Source organism: Mustela erminea, chromosome 7, assembly GCF_009829155.1.
Source record: "Mustela erminea isolate mMusErm1 chromosome 7, mMusErm1.Pri, whole genome shotgun sequence".
Lineage (NCBI taxonomy): Eukaryota > Metazoa > Chordata > Mammalia > Carnivora > Mustelidae > Mustela > Mustela erminea.
In genome coordinates, this window is record NC_045620.1 from 53473804 (window position 1) to 53500368 (window position 26565).

At 35.2% G+C, this 26565-nt stretch overlaps 1 protein-coding gene across 2 annotated transcripts in view; it reads right to left on the minus strand.

Annotated features, from left to right (window-relative positions):
- GCC2 (GRIP and coiled-coil domain containing 2) overlaps positions 1-26565 on the minus strand; it is a 57132-nt gene that overhangs the window by 23802 nt on the left and 6765 nt on the right. For both annotated transcript variants that reach the window (XM_032351644.1, XM_032351643.1), the window contains exons 5-13: positions 26012-26116; positions 22796-25261; positions 21814-21883; positions 18923-19023; positions 18730-18828; positions 10658-10777; positions 6212-6376; positions 5558-5662; positions 4757-4919 (exon numbers count right to left, since the gene is read on the minus strand). In XM_032351644.1, coding sequence (XP_032207535.1) covers positions 4757-4919; positions 5558-5662; positions 6212-6376; positions 10658-10777; positions 18730-18828; positions 18923-19023; positions 21814-21883; positions 22796-25261; positions 26012-26116 — 3394 coding nt within the window. The remainder of the gene's footprint in view (positions 1-4756; positions 4920-5557; positions 5663-6211; positions 6377-10657; positions 10778-18729; positions 18829-18922; positions 19024-21813; positions 21884-22795; positions 25262-26011; positions 26117-26565) is intronic.

Sequence of the window (26565 nt, forward strand, 5' to 3'; positions counted from 1 at the left end):
GATTATCAGTGGTTTCTATTAAAATTAAATATAAAATGGATACAGGGTTTGAAAATTGCCTGAGCAGACAAAACCATTTAAGTCACGCAAGTGAAACTTAATTTAGCTCATTCTGCAAAGTAAGTGGATTTGTCATCTGGAAAACCCCCACTGTAATAAGGAATCATTGTAAAGGTTAAATTTGCTTGTTTCACTTTATTTATTTTGAAGATTTTATTTGTGTGTGTGAGACAGAGAGAGAATGAGCACCCAAGTAGGAGGAGCAGCATGCAGAGGAAGAAGCAGGATCCCCACTGAGCAGGGAGCCCAATGCGGCACTTGGTCCCAGGACCTGAGCCTTAGGCAGACCCTTAACCAACACCAACTGAGTCACCCAGGGGTCCCTCGTCTCACTTTATAAACCATTCTAGGCTATCAGTCTTTGAATTTGAAAATTCCCAGTTCATGGTCTGTTTTTATATGTAAAATAGATTCTTACATTGGTGATATGGTGGCTTTAATTTTGCTTTTTCTGGGTGTTTGATATTCCTAAGGTAGCATTAACTTCAAAAATCACATATAAGACTTTTGAAAACACAGATTTCAAGGCCCCACCTTTTTAAGATTCTGATTCTTCACAATTGTGCCTGGGCTTTCCAAAAAGCTCTGTGGATACACGGTGATATTTAAGTTAGGTCTGGGAGCACTGTTGCATATGACACAGTGGTCCTTTTATTAATAATGTCTTTTAAAAAACTTCTCTCACACATCTAAGTACCAGGAAAAGCTGTGTTGCTGACGAGCATCACATTTGCATGGCTTCTGGGAAGCTCAAAGCCAATTTATGGAGACCTTAGTGATAGCAAAAGTACACAAAACATATACTTTATGTTTTCATCTTATATCTGACTTCACAATAGTGTCCTACAATAGCGTCCTACATCTCAATGTTTCCTTTTATCCCATTTCCTCATCATTTATGTATCTAAAATCTTGTACAGTAATATCTTTGCAGCCAATGAAAATCATTTTATGGAACTTCAGCTTCTCATCAGGAGGGAGTAACAAGAGGTAGACATACCTTCTGCTGTAAACAATTAGAAAACTGAACAAACTAGATTAAAATTCCTGAAATCTAGCTGTGATCTCTGAGAAGGTAAATAAGGCGAGCCCTGTTATAGTTCTAGCTTTCTGTCTGGAGGCAACTTCTGGACTGTGGAACAGGAGGAGAATCCCAAATAGAGCAGTAGTCTTCCTGAGATGCAAAGAACAATGGCTGGGGAAAAAACAGTGAATACGGAGCTACAACTGGAACAATTCCCAGGGCTCACAGAAGGCTATAAATCCTTCCCACCGGCCAAAGTAAAGAGATTTCGTTTAATATACGGGCACTCAGTACACATCAGAAGATTCTCCACCTAGTTGAGGGACTGAACTAAATCTATAGGAAGTGTATGCCACACTTGTTTTAAAAAAGATGAAAAACAAGCCATTAAAGAATAAAAGTGATCCACAAATGACCTGACAAAGTTTAACTCTGTAAATGAATCCAAAAAATCTAGCATTCAACAATGTAAAATTCACACCAATTTAAAAAATTATTTCCCATGCAAAGAAGCAGGAAAATATTACTTATAACAGGAAAAAATACAATCAGTAGAATTAGAACGAGAAATTATAGAATATTCTTTAGGATTTGAAGGAAAACATGAACATAATGAAAAGACAAATGAAAAAGAAAAAACAAGAACAAGAAAATACAAATGGAATTTCCAGAGATGAAAAATACAGTATCTAAAGTGAAAATATCACTAGATGGTAATAACATATTAGACCCTGAAGATGAGAGAATTTAAAGGCTATTTAATAATAAGAAATGACTAGAATCGAAACTATATTCTATTTAATAAAAGTAAAAAAAGGAGGGAAGTGAAGAAAAAAATAAACAGCATCACTAACCTATGAAAGTATATCAAGTGGTCTAATGTGTGTAATGGGGAGTCTTGGGGGGAAAAAAAAAGGAAGAGGATTTAGACCAAAAAATAGTAAAGTAAATAATGGTGAAAAATATATTTGAAGATAACTAGAAAAACTACATACAACAAAGAAACTCTACAAAACACAAGCAGGATATAAACAGTGAAAAAAGAACCACCAAGGCACATCATAAAATTCCATACTCAGCAAAATTATCTTTTTTTTAAAAAGATTTATTCATTTTAGAAAAAGAGAGACTGCATGTACAGGGAGGGTCAGTGGGGAGAAAGAATCTGAAGCCAACTCCACACTGAGCACAGAGCCCAACACAAGGCTCAATACTCACAACTGTGAGATCATTACCTGAGATAAACAAAGAACTGGGTGCTTAACTGCCTGAGCCACCCAGATGCTTCCCAGCAAAACTATCTTTCAAAAATGAAGACCTTTTTTCTCAGGCAAACAAAACATTACAGAATTCAATGCCTATAGCCTACATTATAAGATATGTTAGGGGCACTTGAGTGGCTCAGTTGGTTAAGTGTCTGCCTTCAGCTCAGGTCATGATCCCATCGAGTTCCACAACAGGCTTCTTGCTCAGCGGGGAACCTGCTTCTCCTGCTGCCTGTCACTCCCCCTGCTTGTGTTTTCTGACAAATAAATTAAAAAAAATCTTAAAAAAAAAAGATATATTAAAAGAAGTTCTTCAAGCAAAAGGAAAGTCTTATTTGATGAAATTTGCCTATAGATGAATGAAGAGCACCAGAAATGGTAAATATGTGGGCAAATATAAAAAAAAAAAATTCTCTGGTTTTTCATTTCTTTAAAACAGGGATTGGAGGGCGCCTAGGGGGCTCAGTTGGTTAAGCCACTGCCTTCAGCTCAGGTCATGATCCCGGAGTCCTGGGATCGAGTCCTGGGATCGAGTCCCGCATCGGGGTCCCAGCTCCAATGAGAGTCTGCTTCTCCCTCTGACATTCTCTCTTCTCATACTCTCTCTCACTCAAATAAATAAATAAATCTTTAAAAAAACCAACAGGGGTTGGAAAACATTTTAAATGGTGAGATAATAAATATGATAGGCTTGTAAGTGATAGAGTCTCTGTTACAACTACTCAACCGTTCTGAGTAGCATGAAAGTAGCCAAAGACAATGCAAATGGACAAAGCTGTGTTTCAATAAAACCTTCATATGACACACAGCTATTGTGGGTCTTGGTCTGTTGATCTCTCTTTAAAAGATAACTCTCTTCCAACAAAAATAACACAATTATTATGTCTATGACACATGTAGAAGTAAAATGTATGATAAAATAGCATAAAGGACAAAAGAGGGGGAATAAGTAGTATTACTAAGAATCTTAGTCTACATATGAAGTGGTATAATCTACTTAGAAGTAATCTGTAATAAGTTCATGACATAACGCCTAAAGCATCCACTAAAACTAACAAAAGGTATAGCTAATAAGCTAATAATGGAATCATATAAATTACTCAATTGAAAAGAAGGCAGAAAAAGAGGAAAAAGGAAATAAATTATAAGACAAATAGAAACAGTCAGCAAGGTAGGAGGTTTAGACCTAATCACATAAATAATTATGTTAAAAATAAATGACTTACACATTCCACTTAAATAGCAAAGGCTGTAGGCTTGGAGGGAAAAGGAAGACTCAACTATATGCTATCTTAAAGAAACAATACAGACTTAGGTTGAAAGTTAAAGGATGGGAAAAAATATGCCATGTAAACAAGAAACAAAAGAAAGCTGGAGTGGTTATATTAATATCAAGTGGACTTTAGAAAAAGAAATATTAACTGTAATAAAAAACACACCTCACAGTAATAGAGAAATTAAATTACCAAGAGCAAGTAATGATTCTAAATGTATATGTAGCTAACTGCAGAGTTCCTAAATACATGAAGTCAAAACTGACAAAAGTGAAAAGAGAAAGAAACCCACAGTTATGTTCAGGAAATTCAATGTATCTCTCTCAGTACTTGGTAGAGCAGTAGTCAGAAAATCATTAAAAATATAGAAAACCTGAACTGTCAGCTGACTTGATTTAACTGACATTAGTTAAAACACTATCCAACAACTAATACTGAACATGTTTTCAAGTGCCTAAGGAGCATTCACCAAAAGAAATCTTATTTTGGGCCATAAAACAAAACTCAATAAACTTAAAAGGACTGAAATCATACACAGTATGTTCTCTAATCACAAAAGAATTCAGACAGAAATCATTAACAGAAAGACAAGTGAAATTCCTTTAAATGAATTAAACAACACACTTCTGAATAACCCATGGGTCAAAGAAGAAATCCAAAGGGAATTTTAAAATATTTTGAGCTGAATTAAAATCAAAGGTACAACATACCAATTTATGAGATGTGGCTGAAGGGTGCCTAAAGGGATATATAATTTTAGATGCTTGAAGTTAGAAATTATCTTATGGAGAGAATGGAATATAATCACCTCAAAAAAAGATTTCACTGCTATTTAAATGATCCCACTCTGCTGACAACCAGCAAATCGTGGACAAGACCATTTAAAAAAAATCTTTGTATCACTCATGCAGCAAAGAAATGTTTACATAAATGACTGCATTATGCACCAACACAGACTGTACACATCTCAACAAAAAATGGTTTTACAACCCTCTTGGTCCTTAAGAATATTTAGCATTGTGTGAAAGATCTGCTGGCAGTCAAAGACTGGTGAAATGCACAACTAATACTGCTCACCTGTATTCTATTATAATGAAATTATGGTAAGGTAAATTAAATTTTGTTTTACTCACTCATTTCTTCTTGCAGGGTTTCTTGTTTCTGTTTCTGAATTTTAATTTCTTGCTCCAGATCTTCTATCTTGCTGTTTTTATTAGCTAACTTTTGATTCAGTTCTTTCATCAAACGCTCATAATCAGCTATTTCCATATTCATCAATGTGGTTTGCTGGGCATCCTGCACGTATGAGAAATAAAAGATCCACATAATAGTAGGTCAGTTAATCTTATTTATAATATTGCAAATTGCATACCTGTAAATTATGCCAAAGGAATAAACACTTTCTATTAATGCTTTTCTGTAACACAGTAAGTTTACACATATATGAAGAAGCTACAGTTGGTACCTTCTATTTTTGTACTTTTACAAAGTATTTTCATCAAATTTCATCAGAATTTTCATTAACCACAATTGACAGCTCTACTCATGGAGTTCTCATTTATAAAACATTAACATTCAAGCAACCCTTAAAACACCCTGCTTTTTAGCCTCATCTTTGAATAGAGCAGAGAAAAATTAGTCAAAGGTTTAAGTATAATATGAATTTCAACTTTTGACATTAATTAAATCTTCATGTGTCCTATAACAATCCTGGACAAAAAAAATGAAGTATCAAACCATCTGTGAGCCTAGATTCTTCTGAGAAGATAGGACTGAGAGAAATCTTAAACTTTGATTCTTTCGAGGCTAACAATTTATACATGATTATGTTAGTTCCTCAAAAACCTCATTTTTGAAATATTTCCTTTCTAAACTATCAGAATTGTTTAACACTGAATATTGACCTCCATTTTGAATCTGGTGTTTTATTTTACCTTTCTAACCAGCTCTAATTCTTGCATGGTTTTCTGAAGCTGTTTCTTTTCCTTCCGAAGCTGCAGTTGAAGTTCTTGAAGTTCATTTATGGAACTGGCATGTTCCTGCAATTAAAAATAAAAATATCACCACTCCACCCCCCAAACAAACCAACATTAAAAATGTATTGCAAGGGTCTATAGAATAAATCTGACATACTGTAATATAAAAAACTCGAAAATATTTTATTATTTTTTTATTTTTTAAAGATTTTATTTATTTGACAGACAGAGATCACAAGTAGGCAGAGAAGCAGGCAGAGAAAGAGGGGGAAGCAGGCTCCCTGCGGAGCAGAGAGCCTGATGCAGTGCAGGGCTTGATGCGGGGCTCCATCCCAGGACCCTGGGATTACAACCCGAGCCGAAGGCAGAGGCTTTAACGCACTGAGCCACCCAAGTGCCCCCCCTCGAAAATCTTTTAATATTTAAAAAACACACATCCCAAAATCATAGCTTGGGATTCTCAACTTCATAGCTGACATACATTATATATTAAGGAATTAATGAACTCTTGTATTCACAAATGCTACTCATTACAAAGTCTTTCCTTCACTTAAATAATATGATGAAAGTATCACTATATAACATGAACTAATCCCACAGGACTGTTTTTACCTTTATCTTCTGCTCTTTCTGAAGTTTTTCGGCTTCCAGCTCTTTGTCTGCCACTGCTTTGGCTTTTTGGACTTCTAAAATCTCTACTTCTAATAACTTTGCATTAGACTGCAGTGTCTCAATACGAGCTAAGAGATCTTCATTATCAGAACTTAATTTTTCGCACTAGAATGACAAATGATTCACTACTGTAAACATGTAGAAAATATGTATAGGGGAGGGAGAATAAAATGATACATTATAAGATTACTGGCAGGGTATGAAAAATAAAGATTTCAAAAACAATTCCACATAATGTAAAATCAAGAATAAGTTTAAAACGTTATTACTTTTAAAATAAATTTGGCAAACATTACAAGAGACCAGGTGCACTGGCAGAGGAAAAGGCAAAAAAGAAACAAAAAGCAAACCAAAACACCCAGCGAGTGGAGATTAGAGCAATAGATAAGACAGGAGAGTTGCCAGTTTTTTATCATATTCTTATCCCAACAATGGGAAGAACAAAATGAAATTGTTTCTATTAATTTTAATGGATTTAATTTTAATTTTTATGCAAAATTTTGAAATCGAAATACACTTATTACATTTTTTCACATCTGCATTTACTCAATTTAAAATTACCTGAAAAGTCCTCTCAACAAAGTGAGTGTAGAGGAATGTACCTCAACATAATAAAGGCCATATATGATGCAACCACAGCTACACCATACTCAGTGATGAAAATCTTCTCCTCTAAAATCAGGAACAAGAGAAGATTCCCATTCTTATTTAACATAGTGTTAGACATCCTAGCCACAGCAATAAGTAAGAAAAAGAAAAGGGATCTAAATTAGAAAGGAAGAAATAAAACTCTACTTGCAGATGACAGGATAGTATGTATAGAAAACTCTAAAGACTCCACAAAAAATACGAGAGGTAATAAATGAATTCAGTAGAGCTGCAGAATATAAGATCAATGTACAGAAATCTGTTGTGTTTCTATACACTAATAACAAACTATAAGGAAGAGAAATTAAGAATAAATAATCCCACATAACTGCATCTAAAAGGAAAAAAAAATACCTAATAACAAATTCAACCAAAGAGGTGAAAGATTTGTATGTTTAAAACTATAAGACACTGATGAAATGAACTGAAGATGACATAAATAAATGGAAGCTATTCTATGTTCATAGTTTGGAAGAATCAATATTTTCTGAAAGTACAAATATTGTTATACTGACCAAAGCAATCTATAGATTCAGAGCAATCCCTATCAAAATCCAATGGTATTTTTCACAGAACTAGAACAAAAATTCTAAAACTTGTACAGAACCACCAAAGAGCCCAAACTGCTAAAGCAATCTTGAAAAAGAACAACAAAACTGGAGGTATCATGCTCCCTGATTTCAGAATGTATTATAAAACTATAGCACTCAAAATAGTATGGTAGTGGCATAATAAGACACACAGATCAATGAAACAGAAAAAAAGAGCCCCCAAATAAACCCAAGTATATATGGTCAATTCATTTATGACAAAGGAGCCAAGAATATACAATGAGAAAAGGATAGTCTCTTCAATAAATGGTGTTGGGCAAGTTGGAAGGACAGATGCAGAAGAATGAAACTGGACCACTATCTTACATCTTACACAAAAATTAACTCAAAATGGCACAAAATTTAAATGTAGGACCTGAAACCATAAGACTCCTAGAGATTGGCAGTTAAGTTCCTTGACATTAGTCTTGTCAATGATTTTTTGAACCTGACACCAAAAGCAAAGGCAACAAAAACAAAAATCAACACATGAGACTGCATCAAGCTCAAAGGCTTCTTTACAGCAAAGGAAACCATCAAGAGAATGAAAAGGCAACCTACTGAAAAGAAGAAATTACTTGTAAATCTTGTAACTGATAATGGCTTAATATCCTAAATAAAGAACTCCTACAACTCAAGAGCAAAAGACCAAAGAATTCGATTTAAAAACGGGCAAAATATCTAAACAGACATTTTCCCAAAGACATACAGATGGCCAATAGGTACCTGAAAAGATGTTCAACATCATGGATCATTAGAGAAAGCAAATCAAAACCATCATGAAATATCATCTCATACCTGTTAGAATGACTATTATTAAAAAAATATACCAACCAAAAACAAGTGTTGCCAAGGATGTTGAGAAAAGGGAACACTTGTGTACCGTTGGTAAGAATGTAAATTGGTGCAGCCACTGTGGAAAATAGTATGGGAAGTTCTTCAAAAAATTAAAAACAGAACTACTGTATGATCCAATAGTTCCACTTCTGTGTATTTGATCAAAGAAAACAAAAACACCAACTCAAAAAGATACATGTACAGCCATGTTCATTGCAGCATGACTAACAACAGTCAGGATAAGGACACAACCTCAGTGATCACTGATGAATGAATGGATAAGGAAAATGTGGTGTATCATACAACAGAATATTATTAAGCCATACAGAGTATGAAATCTTGCTATCTGTGACAACATGAATGCACCTTGAGGACATTACATTAAGTGAAATAAGTCAGAAAGAGAAAGACAAATACTGTATGATTTCACTTATATGTGGAATTAAAAAAAAACAAACTAAACTCATAGAGAGAGAGGGAGAATATGTGGTTGCCAGAGGCACAGGGTGGGGTGTGAGTGAAATCACTGAAGGGAGTCACGGGGTACAAAGTTACAGTTGTAAAATAAATAAATAATGAAATGTAATGTACAGCATGGTGCTATAGTTAATGTTCATAGCAGCAATGTCCACAATAGCTAAACTGTGGAAACAGCCAAGATGCCCTTCAACAGACAGAGGAATAAAGAAGATGTGGTCCATATACACAGTGGAATATTACTCAGCCATCAGAAAGGATGAATACCCAACTTTTGTATCAACATGGATGGGACTGGAGGAGACTGTTAAGTGAGTAAGTCAGAGAGAGTCAATTATCATATGGTTTCACTTATTTGTGGAACACAAGGAATAGCATGGAGGACATTAAGAGAACTGAAAAATGAAGGGGGAGAAATTGGAGTGGAAGATGAACCATGAGAGACTATGGACTCTAGGAAACAAACTGAGGGTTTTAGAAGGGAGCGGGGTGAGAGGATGGGTGAGCTGGTAATGGGTATTAAGGAGGGTATGGATTGCATGGAGCACTGGGTGTCATACCCAAACAATGAGTCGTGGAACAGCACATCAAAAACTAATGATGTACTGTATGGGGACTAACATAACACAATAAAAAAAATTATTTTTTAAATTTCTTTTCAGTGTTCCAGAATTCATTGTTTATGTACCACATCCAGGGCTCCATGCAAGTAAGTGCCCTCCATAATAGCCACCACCATGCTCACCCAACCTCCCAACTCCCTCCCTTCCAAAACTCAGTTCTTCAGAGTCCACAGTCTCTCATAGTTCATCTCCCCCTCTAATTTCCCCCAACTTTTCTCCTCTCCATCTCCCCAAGTCCTCTGTGTTATTCTTTATGCTCCACAAATAAGCAAAACCATAAGATAATTGACTCTCTCTGCTTCACTTATTTCACTTAGCATAATCTCTTCCAGTCCCATCCATGTTGCTACAAAAGTTGGGTATTCATCCTTTCTGATGGAGGCATAATACTCCCTAGTGTATATGGACCACATCTTCCTTATCCATTTATCCACTGAAGGGCATCTTGGTTCTTTCCACAGTTTGGTGACTGTGGACATTGATGCTATGAACACTGGGGTACAGATGGCCCTTCTTCTCACTACATCTGTATCTTTGGGGTAAATACCCAGTAGTGCAATTGCGGGGTCAAGGGAAGCTCTATTTTTACTTTCTTAAGGAATCTCCACACTGTTTTCCAAAGTGGCTGCACCAACTTGCATTCCCACCAACAGTTTAAGAGGATTCCCCTTTCCTCACATCCTCTCCAACACGTGTTGTTTACTGTCTTGTTAATTTTGGCCATTCTAACTGGTGTAAGGTGGTATCTCAATGTGGTTTTGATTTGAATCTCTCTGATGGCTAGTGATGATGAATATTCTTTCATGTGTCTGTTAGCAATTTGCATGTCTTCATTGGAGTAGTGTCTGTCCATGTCTTTTGCCCATTTTTTTGACGTGATTATCTGTTTTGTGTGTGTTGAGTTTGAGGAGTTCTTTATAGATTTTAGATATCAGTCCTTTGTCTATACTGTCATTTGTGAACTTCTTCTCCCATTCTGTGGGTTGCCTCTTTGTTTTGTTGACTGCTTCCTTTGCTATGCAGAAGCTTTTGATCTTGATGAAGTAATAAAAAATTTTTTTACTTAAGAAAGTAAAATCTTAAAATTCTAATTGCAAGAAAAAATTAACTATGTATGGTGACAGGTATTAACTATATACATATCATGATGTTGTATGCCTGAAACTAAAGTAACATAATGTTATATGTCAATTATATCTCAAAAATTTTACCTGAAAAGTTGAATTCCTTAATTGTATTGTAAGGTCTTCTATGTGATGCTCAAAAGTATTAGCACGTTCTTTTTCCACATCCAACTGCTCTGACTGCTTATCATATTCTAATAAAAGATTCTTCAAAAAAAGACAAAAGGATTTAACTTCAGGCAATTATTATACATTCAACCAGTCAGACTATGTTATCAAGCCATCTTGAAAGAACATTTATGAGTCTACCGAGTTCACGAGTCCATGAGAACATTTATGAATAAAGCTTAAAATATTTAAATTCAACATTTGGTTGAGTAGCTAACTGGCATTATATAATTAGTATAATTCAGATGACTTTTAGTATGGGGGAACTATTAAAGGGCAAAAGGATTTTACATTTATACAATATAATATCTGCAAGTTAAATATTCTAGTCATCAACAAAAATAAACTTCTGAAACATGAGCAACATTTAGAGAAGGAGGAGAGAAAGTTTAACCTGGTTGCCTTCTACCTAAAGAATTCTGATGAGGGAAATGTTTCAGGCCCAGCCTAATAAAAGGCAGAAGTGCTAATGGAAGAACACGGGAAGATATTTTATAAAAACAGTCTCTTAAACTCTGTGACAAAATGTTTAACATTTTCTGAACTCTAAAACCAACAGAATTTTCTTTAATATTTCTGGTTTGCCCCTACTCAAGAACAAAGTGCCCAGTCTGGCCTTTTCATGACATACTAGCAAATCAGGTTATCCTCCAAAATACGTACATGAGATTCACTGTTTCCAGACTGTAAGTGGGATTTTTTTTTCCTTCCTCTCTTTTCTCCCTTACAAATCCCGTTTTCACTTTTGTTCCTGAAGAACTACTGACTTGTTCTTCACATAAATGAATTTGTGTGCAGAGTAACAAAATCTTTCTGAGTTTTCTTTGAAAGTTTATTTTGGGAAGCCTAAAAAGTGGCCTTCATCCAAACCAGGACCTCTTGAGTCCTTTGCTCCCCCTTCCAGTCTCCTCTGAGGTCTCGTGTGGACAATTATATGCTCTTTCTGGTTCCTGCTTGCCAAATCTGATTCTTTTTTTTTTTTTTAAGATTTTATTTATTTATTTGACAGACAGAGATCAAAAGTAGGCAGAGAGGCAGGCAGGGAGAGGAGGAAGCAGGCTCTCTGCGGCAGAAAGCCTGATGTGGGGCTCAATCCCAGAACCCTGGGATCATAACCTGAGCCGAAGGCAGAGGCTTTAACCCACTGAGCCACCCAGGCGCCCCGCCAAATCTGATTCTTGGACAAATCTAATTTTGTTTCTAATTCTGATTTATATATAATCAACTGTTCTCCACACTGGTAGCTGAGTGTTAGAATCTGGGTTTCAACTTTATGGTCTACTCATCTTGTGACAAAGGCAGGAATTGGGAATCTAGCATCTGGCTTAAAAATTTGTTTGTCCATGTTTATTTGTCTGAGGATTCTGTTACATCCTGGCATACTGAGAAATCATTTGTGTTCTTTTCCACAGAGAGAAGATTCCATGCTTGTTTTGTATTTGTGCAGATTCCTTTAACTCTATAGATCAGAGCTCTTTATGCTCTTACATTCTAGCTGGTCGTCTTTGTTTTTACTTGCTATGGTTCTAACAGTTGTCAAGGGCTGCAAAAATTGAATACCAAAGCAGTCTCTAGTAAATAATGGCTCTCTACAGGAAATTCTGACTATAATCAGCAAAAAGTAATTACGAATTATCATCCCTTCAGAACTGTTGCATGTTAGATCTTTAAAAAAACTAATAAAGATGATTATTGTAAGTGGTATGAACACTGAAAAAAGAAATTGGCCAAATTTGTAAGTAATCCACAAATTTACTCAGCATCCTAATATTGATGCTCCCTAAGGAGCCTAACGGAGCTCAGTTACAAGTCTGTTTTTAATAAAAAGTGATTATCATTCTTTTTTAAAAATTTCATTTTTTTTTTACATATTACTTTTTAAAATTTTTTATTTTTTATAAACATATATTTTTATCCCCAGGGGTACAGGTCTATGAATTGCCAGGTTTACACACTTCACAGCACTCACCAAAGCACATACCCTCCCCAATGTCCATAACCCTACCCCCCTTCTCCCAACCCCCCTCCCCCCAGCAACCCTCTGTTTTGTGAGATTAAGAGTCACTTATGGTTTGTCTCCCTCCCAATCCCAACTTGTTTCATTGATTCTTCTCCTACCCACTTAAGCCCCCATGTTGCATCACCACTTCCTTATATCAGGGAGATCATATGATAGTTGTCTTTCTCTGCTTGACTTATTTCGCTAAGCATGATACGCTCTAGTTCCATCCATGTTGTCGCAAATGGCAAGATTTCATTTCTTTTGATGGCTGCATAGTATTCCATTGTGTATATATACCACATCTTCTTGATCCATTCATCTGTTGATGGACATCTAGGTTCTTTCCATAGTTTGGCTATTGTGGACATTGCTGCTATAAACATTCGGGTGCATGTGCCCCTTTGGATCACCACGTTTGTATCTTTAGGGTAAATACCCAGTAGTGCAAAAATTTCATTTTTTATTTAAATACTAGTTAATACATATGGTAAAATCAGTTTCAGGTGTAGAATTTGGTGATTCATTACTTATATATAATACATAGTGCTCATCACAACTGCCTTCCTTAATACTAATCATTCATTTAGCCTGTCCCCCACCCACCCTCAGTTTTTTCTCTACATTTAAGAGTCTCTTATGGTTTGCATTCCTGTCTTTTCCCTTTCCCCTCTGTTCATCTGTTTTGTTTCTTAAATTTGACATATGAGTGACATCATAAGGTATTTGCGTTTTTCTGAATTATGGTGCTTAGCACAATAAACTAGCTCCACCCACATCGTTGCAAATGGCAAGACTTCATTCTTTCTGATGGGTGAGTAACATTCTATCGTATATATACGCCACATCGTTTTTATCCATTCATCTGTCAATGGACATCTGGGCTCTTTCATAGTTTGGCTATTGTTGATAATGCTGCTATAAATATCAGGGTGCATGCACCTCTTTGAATCACTAATTTTGTAGTCTTTGGGTTAATACCTAGTAGTGCAATTGCTGGGTATTCTGGTAGTTCTATTTTTAACTTTTCGAGGAACCTCCATACTGTTTTCCAGAGTAGCTGCATCAGTTTGCATTCCACCAACAGTGTAAGAGGTTGCCCTTTCTCCACATCCTCACCAACATCTGTTGATTTGTTAATTTTAGCTATTCTGACAAGAGTGAGGTGGCATCTCATTGTGGTTTTGATTTGTATTTCCCTGAGGATGACTGATATTAAGCAACTTTTTAGAACATATCTGCTAGGAATGCCTGGGTGGCTCACTCTGCCTTCGGCTCAGGTCATGATCCTAGGGTCCTGCTCAGTGGGGAGCCTGCTGCTCCCCCTGCTTGTGCTCTTGGGCACTCTCTCTGACAAATAAATAAAGATCTTTAAAAAAAAAAAGTATCTGCTAGTCATCTGGGTGTCTTCTTTGGAAAAATGTTTGTTCAGGTCTTCTGCCCATTTCTTAACTGGATTATTTATTTATTTTTTTAAATTTGATTAGATCTTTACAGATTTTGGATACTAACCCTTTACCAGGTATGCCATTTGCAAATACCTTCTCCCATTCCATAGGCTGCCTTTTAGTTTTGTTGCTTCCTTTTCTGCATAGAAGCTTTTTGTCTTGATGAAATCCCAATAGTTCATTCTTGCTTTTGTTTCCCTTGCTCCCAACAAGATGTCTAGTAAGAAGCTGAGATGGCTGAGGTCAAAGAGGTTGCTGCCTTTGTTCTCCTCTAGGATTTTGATGGTTTCCTGTCTCACATTTAAGTTTTCCATTCATTTTGAACTTATTTTTGTGTATAGTGTAAGAAAGTGGTCCAGTTTTATTCTTTTGTAAGTTGTTGTCCAGGTTTCCCAAAATCATTTGTTGAAGAGACTTTTTCCATTGAGTATTCATTTCGGCTTTCTCAAAGATTAGTTGACCAGCTAGTTGTGGGTCTGTTTCTGGGTTTTCTATTCTTCTCCATTGATCCATGTGTCTGTTTTTGTGCCAGTAGCACGCTGTCTCGATGACTATAGTTTGTTATATAGCTTGAAGTCCAGATGTGATGTTTCCAGCTTTGTTTTGCTTTTAATGATCATCATCCTTAAACATATCAGCATTGCTGATTTAATCTTAAATCTTGATGTTTCATCACAAATGGAACTCATTTTTACTCAATTTACACAAAGACTGAGAAAATTTAGAGTTTTAGCTTCACACCAAAATTAGGAGGAAAGTATAGAGATTTCCCATTACCCCTCCACCCCAAATGCAGAGCCTCTGACATTATCAATAAGCCTCACCATGGTGGTCTATTTATTGTAACCGGTGACCTTTCAAGGACATGTCATCCTCCAATATCCAGAGTTCACATTAGGGTTCACTTTTGGTGTTATACATTCTCTAGGTTTGGACAAATTTAAAAAATGACATACATCCACCATTACAGATTATCATAGAGACAGTGCCATAAGCTAAAAATTCATAGAGGATTTTTCCACCTATTTCCATTTCTCCTTTTTCCATTCCCCGCCCCCTACCTATTTATCCATTTCTCCCACATACCCCTGGGTACCACTGATTTTTTTTTCAACCGTCTTTTGCCTTTTCCAGAATGTCATATATTTGGTTATCATACATTATATAGACTCTTCAGATTGGCTTCTTTTGCTTAGTAGTGGTATACATGTAAGTTTCCTCCACACCTTTTCATGGCTTGATAGCTTATTTCTTTTTAGTGCTGAATAATACTCCATTGTTTGAATGTACCACAGCTTATCTAGTCACCTACTGAAGACTACTTTGGTTTTCCCCAAATTTTGGCAATTATAAATATAACTGCTATAAACACCTATGTATAGATTTTTGTGTGGATATAAGTTTTCAACTGCATTGGGTAAATATCAATGGTTACTACTAGATTGTATGGTAAGAAGAGTAGGTTTAGTTTTGTAAAATACTGCAAAACTCCCCAAATGGCTGTACTTACTCCTTTGCATCACCACCAGAGTTCCCAAATGAGAGTTCCTATTGCTCCAAGTCCTTGTCAGCATTTGATGGTGTTGATGTTTAAGATTTTGGTCATTCTAATAGGTCTGATATGAGATTATAGGTTATCTCATTGTTTTCATTTGTATTTCATTTGTATTCATATGCTCATTTGCCATCTCTTTATCATCTTTAGTGTGGTATCCGTGAAGTTTTTGGTCCATTTAAAAAATCAAGTTTCTGTTTTCTTACTGTTGAGTTTCAGTGGTTCTTTGTGTATTTTGGGGTAACAGTCCTTCACCATATATATGTCCTTTGCAAGTATTTTCTCCCAGTCTATGCCTTCTCATTCTATTATCTTTCACAGAACAGAAATTTGTAATTTAAATGAAGTATATATAGCTTATCAATTCTTTCATGGATCATGCCTTTGGTGTTCTATCTAAAAAGTCACTGCCATACCCACATTTCTAGGTTTCATTTTTCTATCTTCTAGGCATATCACAGTTTTATGTTTTTACATTTAGGTTTGTGATTCACTTTGAGTTAATTTTTGTGAAGGATATAAGGTCTGTATCTAGATTCCATTTGTTCTGAATGTGCATGTCCAGTTGTTCCAGCACCATTTGTTGAAAAGATTATCTTTGCTCCACTGTCAAAGAACAGTTGACTATATTTATGTGGGTCTATTTCTGGGTTCTCTATTCTGTTCCACTGATCTATTTATTTATTCTTTCACCAAAGCCAGTGTCTTGATCACTGTAGTGTTATTCTAAGTCTTGAGGTCAGATTAATCCTCCTGTTTTGTTCTTCTTCAATATTGTGTTGCCTTTTCTGAGTCTGACCTGTATCATTTTCCAAAGAACTTTTTACGTTTGTTGAAAGGCATGTCTTTCTTCTCCTATGAGTATTCTCATAATGCAGTTACACTTTCAGTTCTTGTCTCACAGTTCTTTGATAGTCTGTTCTTTTTTCAGTCTTTTGAAATATATATTTTAAACAAAAAATTTGGCCTATCTGGTCTACCCATGCAGGAAATTAATAAAATACGTTATGGGATTCCTAAAATTGAAAGAAGCAAGCTACTAATGGCTCATAAAAGACAAATAAGCCTATATTTAAACTTCAAATAAGTGTTTTAAAAAATGAATTTGTGGGGCGCCTGGGTGGCTCAGTGGGTTAAGCTGCTGCCTTCGGCTCAGGTCATGATCTCAGGGTCCTGGGATCGAGTCCCACATCAGGCTCTCTGCTCAGCAGGGGGCCTGCTTCCCTTCCTCTCTCTGTGATCTCTTCCCTTCCTCTCTCCTACTGTGATCTCTCTCTGTCAAATAAATAAATAAAATCTTAAAAAAAAAAAAAAAAAAGACTAATGAAAATAATTAAAAAAAAAATGAATTTGTTAAATACCTTTATATATTAAGGATATTAATCTCTTGTCATATTTTCATGTTAATTTTATATTTTATTATAGTGCAGTCTATCTTTTTCTTTGTAACGTCTTTAATTGCTTTAAGTTTTTAAGAAAGAAAATGTATTTCATATCCAGCACTCAAATGATTTAAGTGTCTTATACTAGGTTTTTAAAAATCCCTTCCACATTTCACAAAATTCTTTAAATCCATCTAGGATTTATTCTGGTGTGTGGGAGTGAAGTAAAAATCTGACTCAATTATTCTGAAGTAGTTATTTAATTCCTTCTTTGTTGGCTTCTATGTTTTCAAATTTTACTGGAATAGTATGTAGCAAAGTTTAGTATACCAACTAAGTTTGGTATTAGAACAGATCTGGAACCACACCGCCTGAATCCAATCCTGCCTTTACTATGTTACTTGCTCTGTGATTTGAGTCTCTTAATCTCTTTCTGCCTTGGATTTCTCACTTGTAACCTGGCAACGTTAGTAACATATTTCTTGGGGTTCTTTCCAGAATTAAGTGTGATAAAGAAAAGTAAAGTGCTTAGAAGGGAGCCTGGCCTAGAAGCATTTGTTGTCAGATAGAAGTCTCTGTATCTTCTGTTAATGTCCTATTTTTATATCAGACCTGTATCACTTTGTTATGGGTTCCTAATAAAATTTTAGCATCTGCTAAATCAAGATGTCCATTTCCCTTTTTCATTTTAAAAAGTATTAACTACTCTTATAAGCGTATTTTCCATTTGAAACTTAGAATTATCAAGATTGCCCGATCAAAAAAAATCCTAGATTTTTAGTGAAATTGTTTTGGAGCATATAAACCAACCTGAAAACTAGTATTTCAAATAATAATAGTTGCCATATATGTGTTTTGCAGTTTTCTTCATGAAGGCCAAGTTTTCTCATTAACGTTCTTCCAAAATTTTATTTTTTGGCTACTATGGAATTTTCTTCGTTCAATTAGTCCCACTTATCCTTTTATCCCTACCACCCTCTTTTATTGTTCTACACAGTAAGTTTCTTAAATTTTGGTCTAGTTGTCTATTATTGCCACTGAAATTTAAGTCCTAAGAGGGAGGGAAATTAGTGTATTTGGTTGGCTGCATCTCCCTAGAACTCAGTATTTGGCCTGACTGTACAAATATTTGCTGAATAGATACATAAAAGAACGTAACGGTTTTTATTTTACATTTAATGATGTCATTACAGTCTCATTTTATATTTTTATAATAGATTCTCATGTTAGGTTGACAAGCATTATTACCTCCAAATAATTCATTCATTTTCCTTTTAAACCTGTTATTTGAGCTTTCAATTTATTCACTTGGCCAGAATATAAAATAATAACAGTAATAATAGCCATCTTTTTTGTTACTTATTTTATTAGGAAATCCCAAAACAGAATTTTAGTTTTAAAAAATAATAGCCTGAAAGAACTTTAAAGCTTAGACACTTAAAATCTTGATACTAGGATGCTACCACATTACACAAAAACAACAGAAAAAAAGGATTCACTGAAAAGTACAAGGTGACTGTGTTATGGACAAGAGTTTTACATTTCTAATAATATTCCTTAATTTAGAAGTTACAAACATAACTTGCTATTAAAATAACTACTTTTACCTTATAGCTTTCTGCTCCTTGAATGAGATCTCTCATGGAAGTAGACAACTGATCCTTTTCTGATCGAACAGATTCTAGCTCTTCCCGTAGAGTCTGAGCCTATTTTAAATATATGGTAAGTTTTTTACGGAGAGAAAAATTAAATTTTCTAACATGTAAGATTCTTGAATCTTGCATTTTTAAGTCCCCTTACCTCTTTTTTGCTAGAATCTAGTTCTTTCTTTGCCTTCACAGCAACCAGTTTTATCTTATTTATTTTTTCCTCCTTCTCTTTGGATTCTTTTTCCAGATATCCTAAAAACACAAAATGAAAGAATTATACATGAACTCTAACGGGAAAAAAATCCAAATTATTTACTTACTTTGGCCTTAGAAATTAACCTTTAATCAGGAACATAAAATCTGTAACCTGGAATTAAAAGTACTGAAATACGTAGCAAAAGTATTAATATTTTTAACGTGAAAGCTTATTCATTACCTAAGCAAGGCAAACAATGTAAAAAATGTTCATTTCCTGTAATCCATCAAAATGGCCTACTTTTTAGAAAATCATTTCATAAGCAGCTAGAAACTGGAGAGGCTGTTAGGACTCTTTTAACATTAGAAGATTTCCTAGAGGGCACCTGGGTGACTCAATTGGTTAAGGGTCTGCCTTTGGCTCAGATCATTATCTCAGGGTCCTGGGATCAAGCCCCTTTTGGACTCCCTGCTCAGCAAGGAGTTAGTTTCTTCCTCTCCCTTTGCTCTTCCCCACCCCTACTTGTGCACTCTCCCTTTCAAATAAATAAAGTATTAAAAAAAAAAAAAAAAAAAAAAAAAGAAAAGATATCCTAGAAACTCAAGTACTGTAGGACTTTTGGTGGCAATGTGTAAATCACGGTGATGTAGGGGAAATACCAGACACAGTTCAATACTTAGGCTCTGTAGGCACACTCCTCTTTGTTGGCAGGTGTGATTTTTACAACTAAACCCATAATGTGTTTTATGTATCCAATCCTGATCTCTCCCTTAATGTCTTTAGCAATGTCCTCTATTTCAACTCCTGTGTTCCAGATCTTACTTCTTGCTATTTCTGCTTAAGTTACAATCCGAATCTCTCCTTGTTCTTAATCTAGATGTACCTGTGTTCACAGCCTCTGCCTTCCTTCCTTGTCTCTGTGTGTCCAGCCAGCACCTGCCAGCAATTCCACTTCTGCATTTTATTTTGTACCTTCTCACTGACTCAGGCATCAGTGCAGCAATGCACCCTCCTTCTTGTGCAGCAAATCCCCTTAATGTATTTTTTCCAACATGCAATAAGGAAAATATCAAGAGCTTTAAAGCTAAGAGCAAACAGTGGAAGCACCAAACAGGATGGGAAGAGGTTATAAAGGACTGGTGAAACATCACACACACACAAAAAGACAAATCACCACACTTCCCATCTGGATTTTGTCTCATCTCTTTCTTGTACAGCAAAACTCTGTGTTAAGAGTTGTTACACATGCTCTGAAGTTTCTCTTCTCCCATTTTTTTCCTTGAATTCATTTCAATCAGGCTCTGGACTTAGCATATCACAGAACAGGTTATCAGGTTACCAGTAACCTCTATGTTGCTTAATCTAATGATTAGTACATTGTACCAATGTTACCTGACCTATAGCAGCATTTGCCACGATTAAATATTTGTTTCCTCTTGAAACACTTCCATCACTTGTGCTTCATTGGTCTTAATTTCTAAGATATTTTATGCTCTGGGTTTTCCCAATTCACTGGTTACACCTTCTTAATCTCCTTTGCTGTTCCTATCTTTCAAATTTTTAAATGACAAATAATGTCTCTGATCTTTTTTTTTCTATATTCCTTTCCTTGGTGATCTCCATATCATGGCTTTTAATGCAATTATTATGTTAACTGCAACTTTTTATTTCTGGTCTAGCTACCTCCCTCTAGCTACCTCCTGCATATTTAGCAATCTACATGACATCTCCATTTGGGGTGTTATTTAAACATGTCTCAAACTGAGTTCCTAATCTCATCTAACTCTACTTGCTCCAATCATCCACCACAAGAAAAATAGGATTCATCATAAAATCTTCAACTTCCTCCTCTCCCTCTCCCCCACCAGACTAACTGGGCACTAAACTGAAGCATTATGGTCACATTACTTAACACTTAAAAGTATTTGTTTCTTCATTTCTAAAGGGGAATAAAATAGCTACCCCATAATGTTAGTTTGATGAAGATGCGTTAGGAGAAAGTTCCAACTGCTCTGCACACGTTCTACTGCTTTTGTGATGGGACTCCTCTCCCTTCAGGAATTTCTTGGTATGCTCCCTGATGTTATATATGTTAACATACATGCGCCTGTTCCCTCTTGCCTCTTCTCTTGTCAAATATCTCATTCTTCAAGACACAACGGAAGTTGTGATGTTTTGTGATGTTTTTCCTAACTCAAGACAGACAGTTAATCCTGCCTTCCTGTAGTGCCAGCACTGTATCTTGTCCACACCTCAAACTACTGCAATGACAGCCCCTTCTGGCATTGAACTCTCTAAAGACATGGTCTGCATCTTAGTCACTCTGCTATTACCATAGCCTGGCCTTCAAACAAAATTTGCTAAATCAATGAAAAGTCCCAAGACAATCATAGAACCATTTATAAAGGGAATCACATCAGTCCTTTGGATTACATAGGAAATTACATAGGATTACATAGGAAATGATTTTGGAAGGGAAGACAAGCAGATGGCAAAGAAGCAAGAATGGGGACATTAGAAAGAGACAGCTAGGGGCGCCTGGGTGGCTCAGTGGGTTAAGCCTCTGCCTTCGGCTCAGGTCGTGATCTCAGGGTCCTGGGATCAAGCCCTGTATCGGGCTCTCTGCTCAGTGGGGAGCCTGTTCCCCCTCTCTCTCTGCCTGCCTCTCTGCCCACTTGTGATCTCTCTCTCAAATAAATAAAATCTTAAAAAAAAAAAAAAGAAAGAGACAGCTAGTTATTAAGATTTAACAACTCATTAACTGGTTACCACATTTCTCAATAGACTCTTAACACTAGAAGAATGTGTGTAATTCACTGCAACGTCATAGGCAAAACCACACTTACCTATTTTCTCTTCCAGCTCTTTTACTAAAGAAGATTGATTATTTTCCACAGGTGATTTCTCTAAGGTATCCTAGATTTTATAGGAAAAACAAGAAAAAAAATCACTTCATTCCCCATGATGAACTATCATGTCATGCATGAAAATATTCTCATTAAAGAAAATTCACATAAAAAGCAATTTGATGAAGTCTTTTTCTTACCTTGATAGACCAGGTAATACTGACTTTATCATGCATACAGTATTTGCTATAAAAAAAAAAACCAGTAGTATCCAAGGCCAAGATGAACAACCTGACACATATAAAACACATAATGCAATAAGGAAAAGATTAAATGATTATAGTTCGTCATACTTTCATAAATTTTTGGAGAAAAATTTAAAATTTTGGCTGAAGTTAAACACTGCAATAGCCCAGTTTCCTGCTCAACAGTGCTCTTTAAGAATTAAAGTATTATGTAGGGCGCCTGGGTGGCTCAGTGGGTTGAGCCTCTGCCTTTGGCTTGGCTCATGATCTTGGGGTTCTGGCATCAAGTCCCGCATTGGGCTCTCTGTTCAGCAGGGAGCCTGCTTGCCACGCCTCCACCCTCCGTCTGCTTCTCTACCTACTTGTGATCTATCAAATAAATAAATAAAATCTTTAAAAAAAAAAGTATTATGTATGTCACACAAGAATGAAATTCTTTTCATGTTCTAGTTTTTGATGGTGACTGGATGGATGACTTTGACCAAGACATTTAACCCCTTAATCATTTAATCTTATGCAAGATCAAGATTCTAAAGTGATCAAAATAAAAAGTGACCAATGTGGACAAAGGATATACAACATGAAAATATGTAATGTACTTTCAGAAAATTGTCACTTGAGCTTAACTGATGAAAATTTACTTCTAACTTCAAATAAAAATTCAATGTACATATTTTGTAGAATCTAGGACTAGAATTAAGAATTTATTTAAATTAATAAAATTGAAATAATAGTACCTTTAATGACAGCAACTCTGCTTTCACCTCCTCTAATTCAGCTTCTTTTTGTTCTAGTGACAGCCTCAGATTTTCAAGTTCCTTTACAAAACATTGTTCTTTTACACCATGGGTTTCATCTTTGCTACATAATTTTTGAGAGGCTTCTTCAACTTGACTTAAAAGATTCTGATTTTCAAGTCTTGTTTTTTCATTAGCATTCTTCATTTCTAGAAGATTAGACTGCAAGACCTCCTTACGTGACAGTGTTTCTTCTAACTCTTTCCTTAAGAGAACTTTCTCTTGTTCATGGTCTCTTAGTAAAGACCGAAGTTCTTCATACTGAACCACGTTTTCTTCTTGAAGGCACTCAATCTTTTTTTCTAACTCTGCTACTCTTTTATCATATTGAAAAATCAAGCTGTGTTTTTCCTCATTTATTTTAGTTAAGGATTCACCTATAGCTTGCAGAACATTCGCGACATCTTGCTCTTTGTTTTCTTCTGAAATTTTGGACTCCATCTGCTTAAGAAAACCATACAACTGAGTTTTGACAGATAACTTCTGAACATGCTCATTTTCAAGCAGTGTACTTAAATTATCTCGTTCTGTAACAACTAACTGAAGTTTCTTTTCTAACTCAGAAAGGTGTTCCTTAAGCATAAAATCTTTTTGGGACAGGAAAGCCTCTAAATCCCTATTTAACTGATTCTTTTCTGAACTTAATCTTTCATTTTTCTCATAAAGAGACTTCACTTCAGATGACAGTGCTTCTTTGTCTTCAGAAATAGTTTTTAATTGAATCTTAAGCTTCTCTAGGTTTTGGCTATTTTGATCCTTTTCTTTTAAAGTTTCTTCTAGTTCTCCTGTTAATTCATTTACCTTTTGTTCTAGTTCACTGTTGTACTGGCTAGTTTGCTCCACTTTTTCCCTAAGTTCTTTAATCAATTTTTCTTCCTCTTCATATTTTTTATGGAGATTATCCATCTCTTCATGAGAAGATTTTATTTTACTTACAAAAATATTTTTTTCCTCAGTAAGAGAACTTATCTTTGCTTCAAATTCTTGTAACATGGTATCTTTCTGACTGAGACTAACTAAACATACTTCATTCTTTTCTTGAAGACTTTTTATGGTACTTTCAAGTTCTGGTACTAATTCTTGTTGGGATAACTTTTCATTTTCTCTCTGGAGACGATTCACAGTTTCAAGAAGAGCATCTTTTTCATTAAAAGCAGTTCTGAGCTTCTGCTGAAGTTCATTAACATCAGATGCTTGTTGTTGCTTCATTGATTCAAACTCTTGACTTATTTTCCCGGCGGATTCCCCCAGTTCTGTTTGTAAGATTTCCATAATCTCTCGCAAACTCTCATAATTTAAAATTGCTTCTTGCTTTTCCTGCTGTAGGTTTTCACACTGCTCCTTAAGACCCTGTATTTCAAACATTAATGTTAATTTTTCTTTTTCTAAGCCTGACAAAAATGTCTCATTTAGTTCTGATATTTCTTTTTGATGCTGTTCCTTAAGACTCTGTACTTCTTTGTTATGTTGTTCTATAGTACAGCAAAATTGTTTATTTGAATCTTCTAGCTCAGACTTTAATTTTTCAATTACACAGCTCTGTTCTTCTTTAGCTAGCAACAATTCATTAATTTTAAATTCCAAGTCTTCCCGTTCATGAAAAAACTCATCCTTTATATGTTGTGCATCAATTTCAAGTTTTAATTTGAGATTATTCATATAAGTTACCTCATCTTTTAAGATACTATGTTGAGACTCCAGTTCCTTTAAAGTATTTTCTAAATGTTTGACTTTTTCGTTTACTACTTGTTCTACAAAAGCATCCTCTTGTAAGACCAAAGGACACATCTGATCTTCATGGTTTGCACTTGGCGCATTCTCTAAGTTTTCTAATTCACATTCATATTTCTCTTGAATGTCCTTCTCAGTTGCCTCACATTGTCTGACTAAATTCTCCTTTAACTGGTTTAAATTATTTACTTCCGCTTCATGTTCTTTAGCAGATGCTTCAATTTGGCACATCAATTCTTTAACCTGCTCTTGATGTGTAACTTTCAGTTGCAAAAGCTCTTCTTGCAAACTATTAATATCTTTTTGGTAAAGCTGCGAATTAGCCTCAATGACTTCTTGGAGATGAGTAATTTCTTTTTCCTTTTCATTTGTGGCAGCTCTTAATTGTTTTTGCAGACATAAAATTTGCTCCTCAAAGGCTGGCCTAATATTCTGAATCTCCTCTTGTAGTTTTTTAACATTATCTTCAGAGTCACCCTGAAATTTAAGTTGTTCATAAAGTTCTAACTGTTTTTTGGTTGCTTCTTCCAGTTCCTTTTGCAAGCTAGCTTTATCTTCACTATGCTTGGAATGTACTGCCACTAATTCATTTTTCAGATTTTCAATTTCTTTCACATAGTTTCTTTGCGATTCTTCAAACTCCTTATGTACATCTTCCATCTTAGTTATAGAATCCTATTATAAACACAAGCACACAACAATTATTTAAGACAAAAGAACACCTGCTTTCAGGAAAAATATTAGCCACAGGCCAATTAAAAAAGGAAGTGAGCAAAAATGTACATAGAGAAATATGATACTGAGATTCCAAGAAGTCTGTGCAGGCTGTGACTACCTTAAGTATGACAATATACTGCATATCAACAGTACTGAATATGCTATTCAAAGTAATGACTAAAAAAACAAATAACACAAAGTAGTAACTAAGAAATAAGAAATCGGAGTTTAATTTCCTTTTAAAAAGTGATAATTATGTAAGTTGCATTAAGTCAAGACTTTAATTAGTATCTCCTGAATAAAATAATAAGGAACTTCTGGAGAAAGTGAGCCCTGACCCAGTATCTTAGAACTGAATAGATAATGATATTTAGAGTATGTGTGAGAATCAATTTACTTAAGTACTTTTTTACTTAAGTACTTGTTACTTAAGTACTTGAAACAAATACTTAAGTATTTGTTTCACAAAATAAGTAATCTTTATTAATTTTTAATAAAGAATGACATTATAGCAATAAGGAAGATTAAGCAATGCAACAATGTTGGGTCCACTTCTAGGTAGCCAGGTGATCTTATTTTTTTTAGCTATCAATTTGTTTCCTTATAAATTATTGTCATCAGATCAGATGCTTGTTAAGGTCTTAGCTCTAAAATTCATGAGTATGTTAGTTAACAAATTAAAAAACTAACCTCAAATGGTCACCTTACCTCAACTTCTTGCTTCATTTTAATATTTTCCTTCTTCAGACAAAGACACTGTTGCTCAGTCTCTGCTTTTTCCAGAAGAAGGGCATCCAGACGTTCAGTCAATGCCTGTTTTGGAACAGGATGATTTGTTTGCCTGAGGTTAAATATGGTGGATTGACCACATGCATAATTTTCTCCTCACTTTTTCCAAACCACACTAAAGTAAGGATAAAAGACTTAAAAAGGTCTACACAAAAGAACAAAGAGAAAAGGAGAAAAGAGGTGAGGATATGGAAAATTTCACCGTATTTTTTGAAAACTGAAAAGTGAAGGATGAACTGAATTAGAAAGAGGAAAAGTATAACTTATAGTACCTTTACAAGGAAACATATATAAGAAGCTGGCAAATATTCTAGAAAACTAAATGCTCGGAAACTGGAGGCCCCAGATACTGTTAAGGTAAGTATAATGTATGGGATTAAAAAATTGGGGATAGGTTGAAAATCTCAACAGGAAGTGGTTAGAATAATAGGCAAGAAATCACCCGTGTCCTGTCTTCCTCAGAGACAGGTTTG